At 54.8% G+C, this 16,624-nt stretch overlaps 2 protein-coding genes across 2 annotated transcripts in view; both read left to right on the top strand.

The window, feature by feature from the left end:
* Nucleotides 1-16,624, top strand: part of LOC116958441 (branched-chain alpha-ketoacid dehydrogenase kinase) — a 175,865-nt gene that overhangs the window by 85,949 nt on the left and 73,292 nt on the right. The window lies entirely within an intron of this gene.
* Nucleotides 1-16,624, top strand: part of LOC116958437 (coronin-1B-like) — a 54,535-nt gene that overhangs the window by 18,762 nt on the left and 19,149 nt on the right. Inside the window, exons 3-7 of the mRNA XM_032981036.2 lie at nucleotides 9,424-9,546; nucleotides 12,471-12,600; nucleotides 13,362-13,540; nucleotides 14,383-14,502; nucleotides 15,429-15,533. Coding sequence (XP_032836927.2) covers nucleotides 9,424-9,546; nucleotides 12,471-12,600; nucleotides 13,362-13,540; nucleotides 14,383-14,502; nucleotides 15,429-15,533 — 657 coding nt within the window. The remainder of the gene's footprint in view (nucleotides 1-9,423; nucleotides 9,547-12,470; nucleotides 12,601-13,361; nucleotides 13,541-14,382; nucleotides 14,503-15,428; nucleotides 15,534-16,624) is intronic.

Below are 16,624 nucleotides of genomic sequence, written 5' to 3'. Positions count from 1 at the left end.
CTAGGTGTCTAGCTCCTAGCGCTAGCTAGGTGTCTAGCTCCTAGTGCTAGCTACGTGTCTAGCTCCTAGTGCTAGCTAGGTGCCTAGCTCCTAGCGCTAGCTAGGAGCTGGCTAGGGCCAGGTGCCTAGCTCCTAGTGCTAGCTAGGTGTCTAGCTCCTAGTGCTAGCAGCTAGGCCCAGGTGTCTAGCTCCTAGTGCTAGCTAGGTGTCTAGCTCCTAGTGCTAGCAGCTAGGCCCAGGTGTCTAGCTCCTAGTGCTAGCTAGGTGTCTAGCTCCTAGTGCTAGCAGCTAGGCCCAGGTGTCTAGCTCCTAGTGCTAGCTAGGTGTCTAGCTCCTAGTGCTAGCAGCTAGGCCCAGGTGTCTAGCTCCTAGTGCTAGCTAGGTGTCTAGCTCCTAGTGCTAGCAGCTAGGCCCAGGTGCCTAGCTCCTAGTGCTAGCTAGGTGCCTAGCTCCTAGTGCTAGCTAGGTGCCTAGCTGCTAGTGCTAGCAGCTAGGCCCAGGTGTCTAGCTCCTAGTGCTAGCTAGGTGCCTAGCTCCTAGCGCTAGCTAGGAGCTAGGCACCTAGCGCTAGCTAGGTGTCTAGCTGCTAGTGCTAGCTAGGTGTCTAGCTCCTAGTGCTAGCTCGGTGTCTAGCTCCTCGTGCTAGCTAGGTGTCTATCCCCTAGTGCTAGCCAGGTGTCTAGCTCCTAGTGCTAGCTAGGTGTCTAGCTCCTAGTGCTAGCTAGGTGCCTAGCTCCTAGTGCTAGCTAGGTGTCTAGCTCCTAGTGCTAGCCAGTGTATAGCTCCTAGTGCTAGCTAGCTAGGTGTCTAGCTCCTAGTGCTAGCTAGCTAGGTGTCTAGCTCCTAGTGCTAGCTAGCTAGGTGTCTAGCTCCTAGTGCTAGCTAGCCCCAGGTGCCTAGCTCTTAGTGCTAGCTAGGTGTCTAGCTCCTAGTGCTAGCTAGCTAGGTGTCTAGCTCCTAGTGCTAGCTAGCTAGGTGTCTAGCTCCTAGTGCTAGCTAGCCCCAGGTGCCTAGCTCTTAGTGCTAGCTAGGCCCAGGTGCCTAGCTCCTAGTGCTAGCTAGGCCCAGGTGCCTAGCTCCTAGTGCTAGCTAGGCCCAGGTGCCTAGCTCCTAGTGCTAGCTAGGCCCAGGATCCCGACTTTGATTCCCGCTCACGGCCAACGCCACCACCGCCACAACCAACACCACCACCAACACTAACACCACCAACACTGCCAACACCACCTACACCACCACCACTAACACCACCACCAACACTAACACCACCAACACTACCACCAACACCACCACCACAACCAACGCTAACACCACCACCAACACTAACACCACCAACACCACCACCAACACCACCAACACCACCACAACCAACACTAACACCACCACCAACGTCGCAACCACCACCACCAACACCGCCACCACCACCGCCACCACAAATACCACCAACACCACCACCAACACCACCAACACCACCAGCACCAAACACTGCTGCCACCATCACCAGCACAACCACGCCTGGTCTACAGGAGGTCGTGGATTCGATTACCCTGAGAGATGTTGACTACCACGCCTGGTCTACAGGAGGTCATGGATTCGATTACCCTGAGAGATGTTGGCTACCTCGCCTGGTCTACAGGAGGTCGTGGATTCGATTACCCTGAGAGATGTTGGCTACCTCGCCTGGTCTACAGGAGGTCATGGATTCGATTACCCTGAGAGATGTTGGCTACCTCGCCTGGTCTACAGGAGGTCGTGGTGGTCTCTGCGTGGATTTTATCTCCCCGGGTCCCTCCGGTTTAGAATCTGCGTCACACCACGCTGTGTTTAAGAGTTGTTTAGCTGCTGATGTAAATGTCCACGCTGTGACGATCATGATGACGATGATGACGACATCAGCCACGTGGTGGAGCTGCTTTCATTTGGCGATGTCCAGCAGGTCGCCTGTCTGATACACAGCTACACAGCACCTCAGTGGAGACTTACACCCTGGTAACACACACATAGCCTAGTTTTAGTGTGGGTGTATATGGGTCTCTGTGGGTCCCTGTGGGTCTCTATGGGTTTCTGTGGGTCTCTATGGGTTTATGTGGGTCTCTGTGGGTCTCTGAATCTACGTGGGTCTGTGTGTCTCTGTGGGTCTCTGTGGGTCTCTATGGTTCTCTGTGGGTCCCTGTGGGTCTCTATGGGTCTCTGTGGGTCTCTGTGAGTCTCTGTAGGTCTCTATGGGTCTCTGTGGGTTTCTGAATCCACGTGGGTCTGTTGATCTCTGTGGGTCTCTGTGGATCTCTGTGGATCTCTGTGGGTCTCTGTGGGACTCTGTGGGACTCTGTCGGTCTCTGTGAGTCTCTGTGGGTGTCTGTCGGTCTCTGTGAGTCTCTGTGGGTGTCTGTCGGTCTCTGTGGGTCTCTATGAGTCTCTGTGGGTCTCTGTGGGTCTCTGTGGGTCTCTGTCGGTCTCTGTGGGTCTCTGTGAGTCTCTGTGGGTCTCTGTGGGTCTCTGTCGGTCTCTGTCGGTCTCTGTGGGTCTCTGGGTTTTTGTGAGTCTCTGTGAGTCTCTGTGGGTCTCTGTGGGTCTCTGTGGGTCTACGTGGGTCCCTATGAATCTCTGTGGGTCTCTGTCAGTCTCTGTGGGTCCCTATGAATCTCTGTGGGTCTCTATGGTTCCCTGTAAGTCTCTGTGGGTCTCTGTAAGTCTCTGTGGGTCTCTGTGGGTCTCTGTGGGTCTCTGTCGGTCTCTGTGGGTCTACGTGCGTCCCTATGAATCTCTGTGGGACTCTGTGGGTCTCTGTCGATCTCTGTGGGTCCCTATGAATCTCTGTGGGTCTCTGTGGGACTCTGTCAGTCTCTGTGGGTCTCTGTGGGTCTCTGTGGGTCTCTGTGGGTCTCTGTGGGTCTCTGTGAGTCTCTGTGGGTCTCTGTGGGACTCTGTGAGTCTCTGTGGGTCTCTGTGGGTCTCTGTCGGTCTCTGTGGGTCTCTGTCGGTCTCTGTGGGTCTCTGTGGGACTGTCGGTCTCTGTAGGTCTCTGTCGGTCTCTGTGGGTCTCCGTGGGTCTCTGTGAGTCTCTGTGGGTCTCTGTGGGTATCCGTGGGTCTCTGTCGGTCTCTGTCGGTCTCTGTGGGTCTCTGTGAGTCTCTATGAATCTCTGTGGGTCTCTGTGGGTCTCTGTGGGTCTCTGTGAGTCTCTGTGGGTCTCTGTGGGTCTCTGTGGGTCTCTGTCAGTCTCTGTGGGTCTCTGTCGGTCTCTGTGGGTCTCTGTGGGTCTCTGTCAGTCTCTGTGGGTCTCTGTCGGTCTCTGTGGGACTCTGTGAGTCTCTGTGGGTCTCTGTGGGTCTCTGTGGGTCTCTGTCGGTCTCTGTGGGTCTCGACTATGATGATGATGATGATATCAGCCACGTGGCTGTGCTGCCATCATTCGTTGATGGGTAGTAGGTCGCTTCTCTGAATAAACAGCTACACCCTAGTAACAAACACACACAACCACTCACACAAGCACTCACACAAGCACACACAAACACACACAAACACACAACCACACACAACCACACACGAACACACACAACCACACAAACACACAAACACACACGCACACAACCACACAACCACACAACCACACAAACACACACAAACACACACAAACACACACGAACTACACACAACCACAAAAAATACACACACGCACACAAACACACACACAACCACACAAATACACACATAAACACACACGAACACACACAACCACACAAACACACACACACGCACACAAACACACACAAACACACACAAGCACACACAAACACACACACAACCACACAAACACACACACAACCACACACACACACAAACACACACAAACATAGTTTAGTTTGTGTACTTGCCCTCGCAGTCCATGAAGGCTACCAGGAGGGATCTTTGCCTGTGTAAAAGCGATGGTATCTGTGTAAAAGCGATGGTATCTGTGTGTGTGAGCGATGGTCTGTGTGTGAGCTATGGTCTGTGTGTGTCTGTGTGTGTGAGCTTGCAATGCCGAAGTACAGCATTCCACTCTCTGTACATCAACCAATCCCCACCCCGCTCACCTACCCCTACTCACCTACTCACCTACTCCCACTCACCTACTCACCTACCCCTACTCACCTACTCACCTACTCCCACTCACCTACCCCCACTCACCTACCCCCACTCACCTACTCACCTACCCCCACTCACCTACTCACCAACCCCACTCACCTACCCCCACTCACCTACCCCCACTCACCTACTCACCTACCCCACTCACCTACCCCCACTCACCTACTCACCTACCCCCACTCACCTACCCCCACCTACCCCCACTCACCTACTCACCTACCCCACTCACCTACCCCACTCACCCACTCTCCTACCCCCACTCACCTACCCCCACTCACCTACTCACCTACCCCACTCACCTACCCCCACTCACCTACCCCCACTCACCTACCCCCACTCACCTACCCCCACTCACCTACTCACCTACCCCACTCACCTACCCCCACTCACCCACTCACCTACCCCACTCACCTACCCCCACTCACCCACTCACCTACCCCACTCACCTACCCCCACTCACCTACCCCACTCACCCACTCTCCTACCCCCACTCACCTACCTCCACTCACCTACCCCCACTCACCTACTCACCTACCCCACTCTCCTACCCCCACTCACCTACCACCTACTCACCTACCCCACTCACCTACCCCCACTCACCTACTCACCTACCCTCGCTCACCTACTCCCACTCACCTATCTCTGTGTGTCTGTGTGTGTATCTATGTGTGTGTGTCTATCTATGTGTGTGTGTGTCTGTGTGTGTGTCTGTGTGTATGACTGTGTGTGTGACTGTGTGACTGTGTGTGTGACTGTGTGTGTGTGTGACTGTGTGTGTGTGTGGCTGTGTGTTTGTCTATGTGTGAGTGTCTATGTGTGTGTGAGACTATGTGTGTGTCTGTGTGTGTGTGTGTGTGTCTATGTGTGTGTGTCTATCTGTGTGTGTGTCTATCTGTGTGTGTGTCTGTGTGTGTGTGTCTGTGTGTATGTGACTGTGTGTGTGTGTGACTGTGTGTGTGTGTGACTGTGTGTGTGTGTGTGTGACTGTGTGTGTGTGTGACTGTGTGACTCTGTGTGTGTGTGACTGTGTGTCTATGTGTGTGTGTGACTGTGTGTGTGTCTATGTGTGTGTGTGACTGTGTGTGTGACTGTGTGTGTGTGTCTATGTGTGTGTGTGTGTGACTGTGTACTACTCAGACGGGGTGTATAGACAAGACTTACCCCACGGTGTGTGTGTCTATGTGTGTGTGTGTGACTTTGTGTGTGACTGTGTGTGTGTCTATGTGTGTGTGCGTGACTGTGTGTGTGTGACTATTTAACTCCATCAAAAAAGTAACCTGCAGCGCCACACCTATTTCCATCATTAGGGGAAAAAACGGTGATCCAATCTCCGACCCCCAGGAACAGGTTTGCAGATTTGCTGAGCATTTCTCTGAGGTCCTAGGGGAGGGAAAATCCCTCGGCCAGGAAATTATCGTGGCACAAAGTGAGGATGACCCTGCTGAGGCTGCGGTGCCTCAAATATTGGAAGAAGTCACCTCCTGTGAGTAGCTGGCTGAGGTGCCATCTGTTGAGGAAGTACTGAAGGCGATCCGGAGTCTGAGACCAGGAAAGGCAGCGGGCAGAGATGATCTCCCAAGCGAAATGCTGAGGGAGGGCGGCGTTTGTGCACAGACTGCCCTATATGACATCATAACAACAGTCTGGACCACTGGATGGGTTCCGCAGGATTGGAAGGATGCCCTGGTGGTCCCCCTTTTTAAGAAGGGGGACCGCACAGACTGTAACAACTACAGGGGCATCTCACTCCTCAGTGAGCCGGGAAAGGTCCTGGCAAGGATTATTCAACATCGCCTTGCCAGGCACGCTGAAGAGAGGCTTGCGGAGCCCAATGCGGTTTCAGGAACGGGCGGTCCTGCACAGATGCCATATTTTCTGTCCGTCTGCTACAACAGAGGTGTAGGGAATTCCAACAAGACCTACATCTCTGCTTTATTGACCTGCTCAAGGCCTATGATACCATCAGTAGGCCGGGGCTCTGGGTTGTTCTTTGTGCTTTTGGAGTACCTGACCCTCTGCTCACGATCATTAAGGACCTTCATGATGGTGAGCGGGCCCGGGTAAAACTACGTGGCCGGGAGTCAGAGCCATTCCCTGTTCACCTTGGGGTGCGACAGGGATGTCCTCTGGCTCCCACATTATTTAACATCTATTTTGACCACGTAGTTCGTGAAGCCTTCAATAGCTGTACCGGGGGAATCTCCATATGGTACAGATATAATGGGAGGCTGATCGACGCCCGGGTGCGGTCAAGGGATGGCTCCCTATTGCTCAACCACGTTATGTATGCTGATGATTTTGTAATAGCTGCACATTCGGAGGAGGAGTTGGAGACGCTGCTGCTGAGACTGGAGCGTGCCACTAAGAGGTGGGGCCTTACCATCAGCCCCACCAAAACTAAGCACCTGCCTGGGTATTTTGTACCATCGGACACTCCACCCCCACAACTCCCAATCGGTGATGGGGCAGTTGTGGAGAGAGTGGAGAGTTTCCCATACCTGGGCAGTGTGCTTATTACCGGCTCCAGTTTAACAGCAGAGGTCTCACTCCGAATCAGTCGAGCGGCAATATCTTTTCATCGGTTGCGTAACGCTGTGTGGAAGCTACCTGGTCTGTCGCTCCGCACTAAGCTTCAGGTCTTCTCGGCCACGGTCATTCCCTCCCATCTCTACGCTTGCGAAACGTGGACCCCACTAATGGAACATCTTCGCCGGTTAGAAACATTTAGGCTGGCCTGCCTACGATCCATCCTGGGTTTAACCAGACTGGATTGTGTGAGGAGCTCAAAAATCCTTGAAAGAGCTGGGCAAGGTCCCATCGGTGAGCTCCTCCGGCGGGGAAGGCTGCGATGGCTGGGTCATGTAGCCCGCATGCCCAGCCACCGCATGCCTAAACAGCTTTTGTTCGGCCGGATTGAGGGGGCTAAGCGGGCGCGGCACGGGCTAGAGAAGAGATGGAGTGATGTGGTACAGGAGGTCGTGGAGCTGAGTGGACTTGCCGATGACTGGTACCAGCGGTGTCAAGATCGGCCTCTGTGGAGGAGGCTCGTGAAGGATGTTACTGGGCAGTTGGAGGCAGTCGCCCTCCAACAACAACGGAGGGCGGAGGAGCGACGCTCACAACAACGAGCGGAGCGCCGGGTGGCTAAAGCACAGCAGGTTGGCACAGTAGGGGGCACAGGTGGTGCATCAGCCAGTCATCTCAGTCAGTCGACCCGTGGCACCTGGGTCTGCCCCGTGACCTCCTGCCAGCGGGCGTTCGACGCTTCACGTGGCCTCAAGGTGCACATAGCCTGGCACAAGCGTCGTGGTGACGTCACCGCCACTTAGTGGCGAATGGCGGTTGTTGTTGTATATGTGTGTCTGTGTACACGTCAGATGGGGCGTATAGACAAGACCTACCCCACAGTGTGTGTGCCTATGTGTGTGTGTGACTGTGTGTGTGTATGTGTGACTGTCTGTGTGTGTGTGTGACTGTGTGTGTGACTGTATGTGTGTGACTGTGTACACGTCAGACGGGGCGTATAGACAAGACCTACCCCACGGTGTGTGTGTCTATGTGTGTGACTGTGTGTGTGTGTCTGTGTGTGTGTGACTGTATGTGTGTGACTGTGTGTGTGTGTGACTGTGTGTGTGTGTGTGTGACTGTGTACTACTCAGACGGGGCGTATAGACAAGACCTACCTCACGGTGTGTGTGTGTCTATGTGTGTGTGTCTGTGTACTACTCAGATGGGGCGTATAGACAAGACCTACCTCACGGTGTGTGTGTCTGTGTGTGTGTCTATGTGTCTATGTGTGTGTGTGTCTGTGTGTGTGTGTGTGACTGTGTACTACTCAGACGGGGCGTATAGACAAGACCTACCCCACGGTGTGTGTGTGTGTGACTGTGTGTGTGTCTGTGTGTGTGTGTCTGTGTGTGTGTGTCTGTGTGTGTGACTGTGTGTGTGTCAGACAGGGCGTATAGACAAGACCTACCTCACGGTGTGTGTGTGTGACTGTGTGTGTGTCTGTGTGTGTGTGACTGTGTGTGTGTCTGTGCGTGTGTCTATGTGTCTATGTGTGTGTGTCTATGTGTCTGTGTGTGTCTGTGTACTACTCAGACGGGGCGTATAGACAAGACCTACCCCACGGTGTGTGTGTGTCTATGTGTGTGTGTGACTGTGTGTGTCTGTGTACTACTCAGACGGGGCGTATAGACAAGACCTACCCCACGGTGTGTGTGTGTCTATGTGTGTGTGTGTCTGTGTGTGACTGTGTACTACTCAGATGGGGCGTATAGACAAGACCTACCCCACGGTGTGTGTGTGTGACTGTGTGTGTGTGTGTGTGACTGTGTGTGTGTGTCTGTGTGTGTGTGTCTGTGTGTGTGTCTGTGTGTGTGTCTATGTGTCTATGTGTGTGTGTCTATGTGTGTGTGTGTGTCTGTGTACTACTCAGACGGGGCGTATAGACAAGACCTACCCCACGGTGTGTGTGTGTCTATGTGTGTGTGTGACTGTGTGTGTCTGTGTACTACTCAGACGGGGCGTATAGACAAGACCTACCCCACGGTGTGTGTGTGTCTATGTGTGTGTGTGTCTGTGTGTGACTGTGTACTACTCAGATGGGGCGTATAGACAAGACCTACCCCACGGTGTGTGTGTGTGACTGTGTGTGTGTGTGTGTGACTGTGTGTGTGTGTCTGTGTGTGTGTGTCTGTGTGTGTGTGACTGTGTGTGTCTGTGTGTGTGTCTATGTGTCTATGTGTGTGTGTCTATGTGTGTGTGTGTGTCTGTGTACTACTCAGACGGGGCGTATAGACAAGACCTACCCCACGGTGTGTGTGTGTCTATGTGTGTGTGTGACTGTGTGTGTCTGTGTACTACTCAGATGGGGCGTATAGACAAGACCTACCCCACGGTGTGTGTGTGTCTATGTGTGTGTGTGACTGTGTACTACTCAGATGGGGCGTATAGACAAGACCTACCCCACGGTGTGTGTGTGTGACTGTGTGTGTGTCTGTGTGTGTGTGACTGTGTGTGTCTGTGTGTGTGTCTATGTGTCTATGTGTGTGTGTCTATGTGTGTGTGTGTGTACTACTCAGACGGGGCGTATAGACAAGACCTACCTCACGGTGTGTGTGTCTGTGTGTGTGTCTATGTGTCTATGTGTGTGTGTCTATGTGTGTGTGTGTGTGTGTACTACTCAGACGGGGCGTATAGACAAGACCTACCCCACGGTGTATGTGTGTGTGTGACTGTGTGTGTGTGTGACTGTGTGTGTGTCTATGTGTCTATGTGTGTGTGTGTACTACTCAGACGGGGCGTATAGACAAGACCTACCCCACGGTGTGTGGTCACACCGCTCCCGTGCTGGACATCGACTGGTGCCCTCACAACGACGACGTCATAGCCAGCGGCAGTGAGGACTGCACCGTCATGGTGAGTGTCGCTCGCTCCTCACCCCCACTGCTCACCCGCTCCTCACCACCACCACCATCGTCACAGTCATCACAGTCACCACTATCACCACCGCCACCATCATCACCACCACCATCATCACCACCACCACCACCACCATCGTCACAGTCATCACAATCACCACTATCACCACCGCCACCATCATCACCACCACCATCACCATCGTCACAGTCATCACAATCACCACTATCACCACCGCCACCATCATCACCACCACCATCACCATCGTCACAGTCATCACAATCACCACTATCACCGCCACCATCATCACCACCACCACCATCGTCACCATCATCATCACCACCACCACCATCATCATCACGGTCACAATCACCATCACCACCACCACCATCGTCACAGTCATCACAATCACCACCACCATCATCATCACGGTCACAATCACCACCACCATCACCATCGCCACCACCACCATCATCACCACCACCATCACCACCACCACCACCATCATCACCACCACCATCGTCACAGTCACCACAATCACCACTATCATCACCACCACCACCACCATCATCACCATCATCACCACCACCACCATCATCATCACGGTCACAATCACCACCACCACCATCATCACCATCACAATCACCACTATCACCACCACCATCATCACCACCACCATCACCATCGTCACCATCGTCACCATCACAATCACCACTATCACCAACACCATCATCACCATCATCACCACCACCATCATCACCACCACCACCATCGTCATCGTCACCATCACAATCACCACCATCACCATCATCACCATCATCACCACCACCACCATCATCATCACGGTCACAATCACCATCACCACCACCATCATCACCACCACCATCATCACCACCACCACCATCGTCACAGTCATCACAATCACCACCATCACCACCACCATCGTCACCACCACCACCATCATCACCAACACCATCGTCACAGTCATCACAATCACCACCACCATTGTCACAGTCATCACAATCACCACCATCACGATCACCACCACCACCATCATCACCACCACCACCACCATCATCATCACCACCACCACCATCATCATCACCATCACCACGCCTGTGTCTGTGTGTGAGGCCTGTGTGTGTAATGCCTGTGTGTGTGATGCCTGTGTGTGACGAGTGTCTGTGTGTGTGTAACGTGTCTGCGCGTGTGTGATGCCTGCGTGTGTGATGCCTGCGTGTGTGATATGTGTGTGACGCCTGTGTGTGTGTGTCTGTGTATGACGCCTGTGTGTGTGTGTCACCGTGTGTGTGTGTATGGGGAGTGGTAGTGTAGCGGTTAGCGCTACGCTGCCCTATGAACCTGGCGACCCGGGTTCGATTCCCGCTCACGGCCAACACCAGTGACGATTATCTGAACCGGTCCCGGGCCTCCCCTAGGTCGACTCAGCCTCAAATGAGTACCTGGTGCGGTGTGTAAACATTGCCACTAGGGAGACAAAGGCGGTCGGGCGTGGTGCTGGCCACCCACCCCCTCGTGTGCTGTACCGGCCTTCATAGGTGCTCGCTAACAGCACTTGCCCCTACAGTCTGTTAAGGCTATACGGGGGATCTTTGTCTTTGTGTGACACCTGTGTATGAGGCCTGTGTGTGTGTGTGTCTGTGTGTGACGCCTGTGTGTGTGTGTCTGTCTGTGTATGACGCCTGTGTGTGTGTCTGTGTGTGACGCCTGTGTGTGTGTGACGCCTGTGTGTGTGTGACGCCTGTGTGTGTATGATGCCTGTGTGTGTGTGTCTCTGTGATGCCTGTGTGTGTGTGTCTGTGTGTGACGCCTGTGTGTGTGTCTGTGTGACGCCTGTGTGTGTGTGACGCCTGTGTGTGTGTGACGCCTGTGTGTGTATGATGCCTGTGTGTGTGTGTCTGTGTGATGCCTGTGTGTGTGTGTGTCTGTGTGTGACGCCTGTGTGTGTGTCTGTGTGACGCCTGTGTGTGTGTGACGCCTGTGTGTGTGACTGTGTGTGTGTGATGTGTGTGTGTGTCTGTGTGTGTGTGTGACGCCTGTGTGTGTGTGTGTGACTGTGTGTGACGCCTGTGTGTGACTGTGTGTGACGCCTGTGTGTATGACGCCTGTGTGTGTGTGACGCCTGTGTGTGTGACGCCTGTAGGTGTGGCAGGTGCCCGAGCACGGCCTGTCCCTGTGTGTGTGTGTGTGAGACGCCTGTGTGTGACTGTGTGTGTGTGACGCCTGTGTGTGACTGTGTGTGTGTCTGTGTGTGACGCCTGTGTGTGACTGTGTGTCTGTGTGTGACGCCTGTGTGTGTGTGTCTGTGTGTGACGCCTGTGTGTGTGTATCTGTGTGTGATGTGTGTGTGTGACTGTGTGTGTGACGCCTGTGTGTGACTGTGTGTGTGTGTGACGCCTGTAGGTGTGGCAGGTGCCTGAGCACGGCCTGTCCCTGTGTCTGTGTGTGTGTGTCTGTGTGTGACGCCTGTGTGTATGACGCCTGTGTGTGTGACGCCTGTAGGTTTGGCAGGTGCCTGAGCACGGCCTGTCTCTGTGTGTGTGTGTCTGTGTGTGACTGTGTGTGTGATGTGTGTGTGTGTGATGTGTGTGTGTGTGTCTGTGTGTGTGACGCCTGTGTGTGTGACGCCTGTGTGTGACTGTGTCTGTGTATGACGCCTGTGTGTGACTGTGTGTGTGTGTGACGCCTGTGTGTGTGACGCCTGTGTGTGTGTGTGATGCCTGTGTGTGTGTGACGCCTGTGTGTATGACGCCTGTGTGTGACTGTGTGTGTGTGACGCCTGTAGGTTTGGCAGGTGCCTGAGCACGGCCTGTCCCTGTGTCTGTGTGTGACGCCTGTGTGTGTGTGTGTGTGTAACTGTGTGTGTGACTGTGTGTGTGTGACTGTGTGTGTGACGCCTGTAGGTTTGGCAGGTGCCTGAGCACGGCCTGTCCCTGCCGCTGACGGAGCCGGTGGCCACGCTGGAGGGTCACTCCAAGCGCGTCGGAATTGTCACGTGGCACCCCACGGCTCGCAATGTCCTCCTTAGTGCCGGTGCCACGCTCACCACCACCACCACGCTCACCACCACGCTCACCACCACCACCACGCTCACCACCACGCTCACCACCACCACCACGCTCACCACCACCACCACGCTCACCACCACGACTGTGTGACTGTGTGTCTGTGTGTGTGTGTGATGTAGGTTGTGACAACCTGGTGACTGTGTGTGTGTAACTGTGTGTGTGACTGTGTGTGTGTGTGTGACTGTGTGTGACTGAGTGTGTGTGTGACTGTGTGTGTCTGTGTGTGTGTGGGGAGCGATAGTGTAGCGGTTAGCGCTACGCTGCGCTATGAACCTGGCGACCCGGGTTCGATTCCCGCTCACGGCCAACACCGGTGACGATTATCTGAACCGGTCCCGGGCCTCCCCTAGGTCGACTCAGCCTCAAATGAGTACCTGGTGCGGTGTGGTAAGCATCGCCACTGGGGAGACAAAGGCGGTCGGGCGTGGTGCTGGCCACCCACCCCCTCGTGTACCGTTCCGGCCTTCATAGGTGCTCGCTAACAGCACTTGCCCCTACAGTCTGTTAAGGCTATATGGGGGATCTGTGTTTATCTTTGTGTGACTGTGTGTGTGACTGTGTGTGTGACTGTATGTGTGTGTGTAACTGTGTGTGACTGTGTGTGACTGTGTGTGTGTGTCTATCTGTGTGTGTGACTGTGTGTGTGTTTGTGTGTGACTGTGTGTGTGTAACTGTGTGTGACTGTGTGTGTGTGTGTGACTGTGTGTGTGTCTGTGTGTGGTGTAGGTTGTGACAACCTGGTGATGGTGTGGAACGTGGGCACGGAGCAGCCACTGGTGACCCTTGACCTGCACCCGGACCTCATCTACAGCGTCAGCTGGAACCGTGACGGCAGCCGCATCTGCACGGCCTGCAAAGACAAGAAGCTAAGAGTCATAGACCCTCGCAAGGGAGACATCGTCATGGTGAGGGCTCACCCGCTCGGTCACGTGCTCGCCCACTCACCCACTCACTCGCTCACCCGCTCACTCACCCACCCACTCACTCACCCACTCACTCGCTCACCCGCTCATTCACTCGCTCACCCGCTCACTCACTCATCCACTCACTCGCGCACCCGCTCACTCACTCACTCACCCACTCACTCACCCACTCACTCACCCACCCACCCACTCACCCACTCACTCACTCACCCACTCACCCACCCACTCACCCACTCACTCACCCACTCACTCACCCACTCACTCACTCACCCACCCACTCACTCACCCACCCACTCACCCACTCACTAACTCACCCACTCACCCACTCACTCACCCACTCACTCACCCACTCACTCACCCGCTCACCCGCTCACCCGCTCACCCACTCACCCACCCACTCACCCACTCACTCACCCACCCACTCACCCACTCACTCACCCACTCACTCACCCACCCACTCACCCACCCACCCACTCACCCACTCACCCACCCACCCATCCACTCACCCACCCACCCACCCACTCACCCACTCACCCACCCACCCACTCACTCACTCACTCACCCACTCACCCACCCACTCACCCACCCACTCACTCACCCACCCACTCACTCACTCACCCGCTCGCTCAGCCACTCCTCGCTTTGCGATCCCCGTCGCCCCCGGCGACCTCGCCGCGCCTTCGCCGTGGCGACCGCGCCGTTGCCGTGGTGACTCGGCCGTGCTGTTGCCGTGGTGACTCGGCCGCGCCGTTGCCGTGGTGACTCGGCCGCGCCGTTGCCGTGGTGACTGGGCCGTGCCGTTGCCGTGGTGACTGGGCGTGCAGGAGAAGGACAAGGCTCACGATGGCGCCCGTCCGATGCGGGCCGTGTTCATGGCGGACGGTAAAATCTTCACGACCGGATTCAGCCGGATGAGCGAGAGACAGCTGGCGCTGTGGGACCCGGTACAGACACAGTCACCACATACACAGTCACCACACACACAGACAGATACACACACGCAGACACACACAGACACACACAGACACACACACACAGACAGATACACACACGCAGACACACACAGACACACGCACACACACAGTCACCACATACACAAACAGATACACACACGCAGACACACACAGACACACACACACACACACAGTCACCACACACACAGACAGATATACACACACACACACAGTCACCACACACACAGACACACACACACACACAGTCACCACATACACACACAGATACACACAGACAGATACACACAGACACACGCACACACAGTCACCACACACACAGACAGATACACACACGCAGACACACACACACACACACAGTCACCACACACACAGACAGATACACACACACACAGACACGCACACACACACATGCAGACACACACACGCAGACACACACAGACACACACATACACAGTGACACACACACGCACACACGCAGACACACACACACGCAGACACACACACAGACACACACACAGACACACACACACAGTCACACACACACACAGTCACACACACACAGTCACACACACACTCACACGCACGCAGACACACACACGCACACACACACACAGACACACACAGACACACACAGACACACACACAGTCACACACACACACTCACACGCACGCAGACACACACACACACAGACACACACACAGACACACACACGCAGACACACACACCCCCGTGCACGTGACCCCGTGCATGACCTCATGACCCCGTGCGTGCCCCCGTGACCCCCGTGCGTGTGACCCCGTGGCCGTGACCCCGTGTGTGTGACCCCGTGTGTGTGACCCCGTAACCCTTGTGCGTGTGACCCCGTGACCCCGTGACCCCCGTGCTCGTGACCCAGGCGAACATGGAGGAGCCGCTGATCCAGCAGGACATGGACTCCAGCAACGGCGTTCTTCTGCCCTTCTACGATGCCGACACCAGCGTGGTTTACCTGTGTGGGAAGGTGAGCGTTACTCACCACCAACTCACCACCTACTCACCACCTACTCACCAGATACTCACCACCTACTCACCAGCTCCTCACCACCTACTCACCAACTACTCACCACCTACTCACCACCTACTCACCAGCTACTCACCAGCTACTCACCACCTACTCACCAACTACTCACCAGCTCCTCACCAACTACTCACCACCTACTCACCACCTACTCACCAGCTACTCACCACCTACTCACCAGCTACTCACCAACTACTCACCAGCGTGGTTTACCTGTGTGGGAAGGTGAGCGTTACTCACCAGCTCCTCACCAACTACTCACCAGATACTCACCACCTACTCACCAGCGTGGTTTACCTGTGTGGGAAGGTGAGCGTTACTCACCAGCTACTCACCAACTACTCACCACCTACTCACCAGATACTCACCAACTACTCACCAGCTACTCACCACCTACTCACCAGCATGGTTTACCTGTGTGGGAAGGTGAGCGTTACTCACCAGCTACTCACCAACTACTCACCACCTACTCACCAGATACTCACCACCTACTCACCAGCTCCTCACCACCTACTCACCAGCTACTCACCACCTACTCACCAACTACTCACCAGCTACTCACCACCTACTCACCAGCGTGGTTTACCTGTGTGGGAAGGTGAGCGTTACTCACCACCTACTCACCAGATACTCACCACCTACTCACCAGCTACTCACCAACTACTCACCAGCGTGGTTTACCTGTGTGGGAAGGTGAGCGTTACTCACCACCAACTCACCACCTACTCACCAGCTACTCACCAGCTACTCACCAGCTACTCACCAACTACTCACCAGCTACTCACCAGCTACTCACCACCTACTCACCAGCGTGGTTTACCTGTGTGGGAAGGTGAGCGTTACTCACCACCTACTCACCACCTACTCACCAGCGTGGTTTACCTGTGTGGGAAGGTGAGCGTTACTCACCAGCTACTCACCACCAACTCACCAGATACTCACCACCTACTCACCAGCGTGGTTTACCTGTGTGGGAAGGTGAGCGTTACTCACCACCAACTCACCAACTACTCACCACCTACTCACCAGCTACT

This window comes from Petromyzon marinus, chromosome 77 (assembly GCF_048934315.1).
Source record: "Petromyzon marinus isolate PM22_M1 ecotype Great Lakes invasive population chromosome 77, UKy_Petmar_22M1.pri1.0, whole genome shotgun sequence".
Taxonomy (NCBI): Eukaryota; Metazoa; Chordata; class Hyperoartia; order Petromyzontiformes; family Petromyzontidae; genus Petromyzon; species Petromyzon marinus.
Note: the sequence above shows the minus strand (reverse complement) of the source record. Positions and strands in the feature narration are given on the sequence as shown.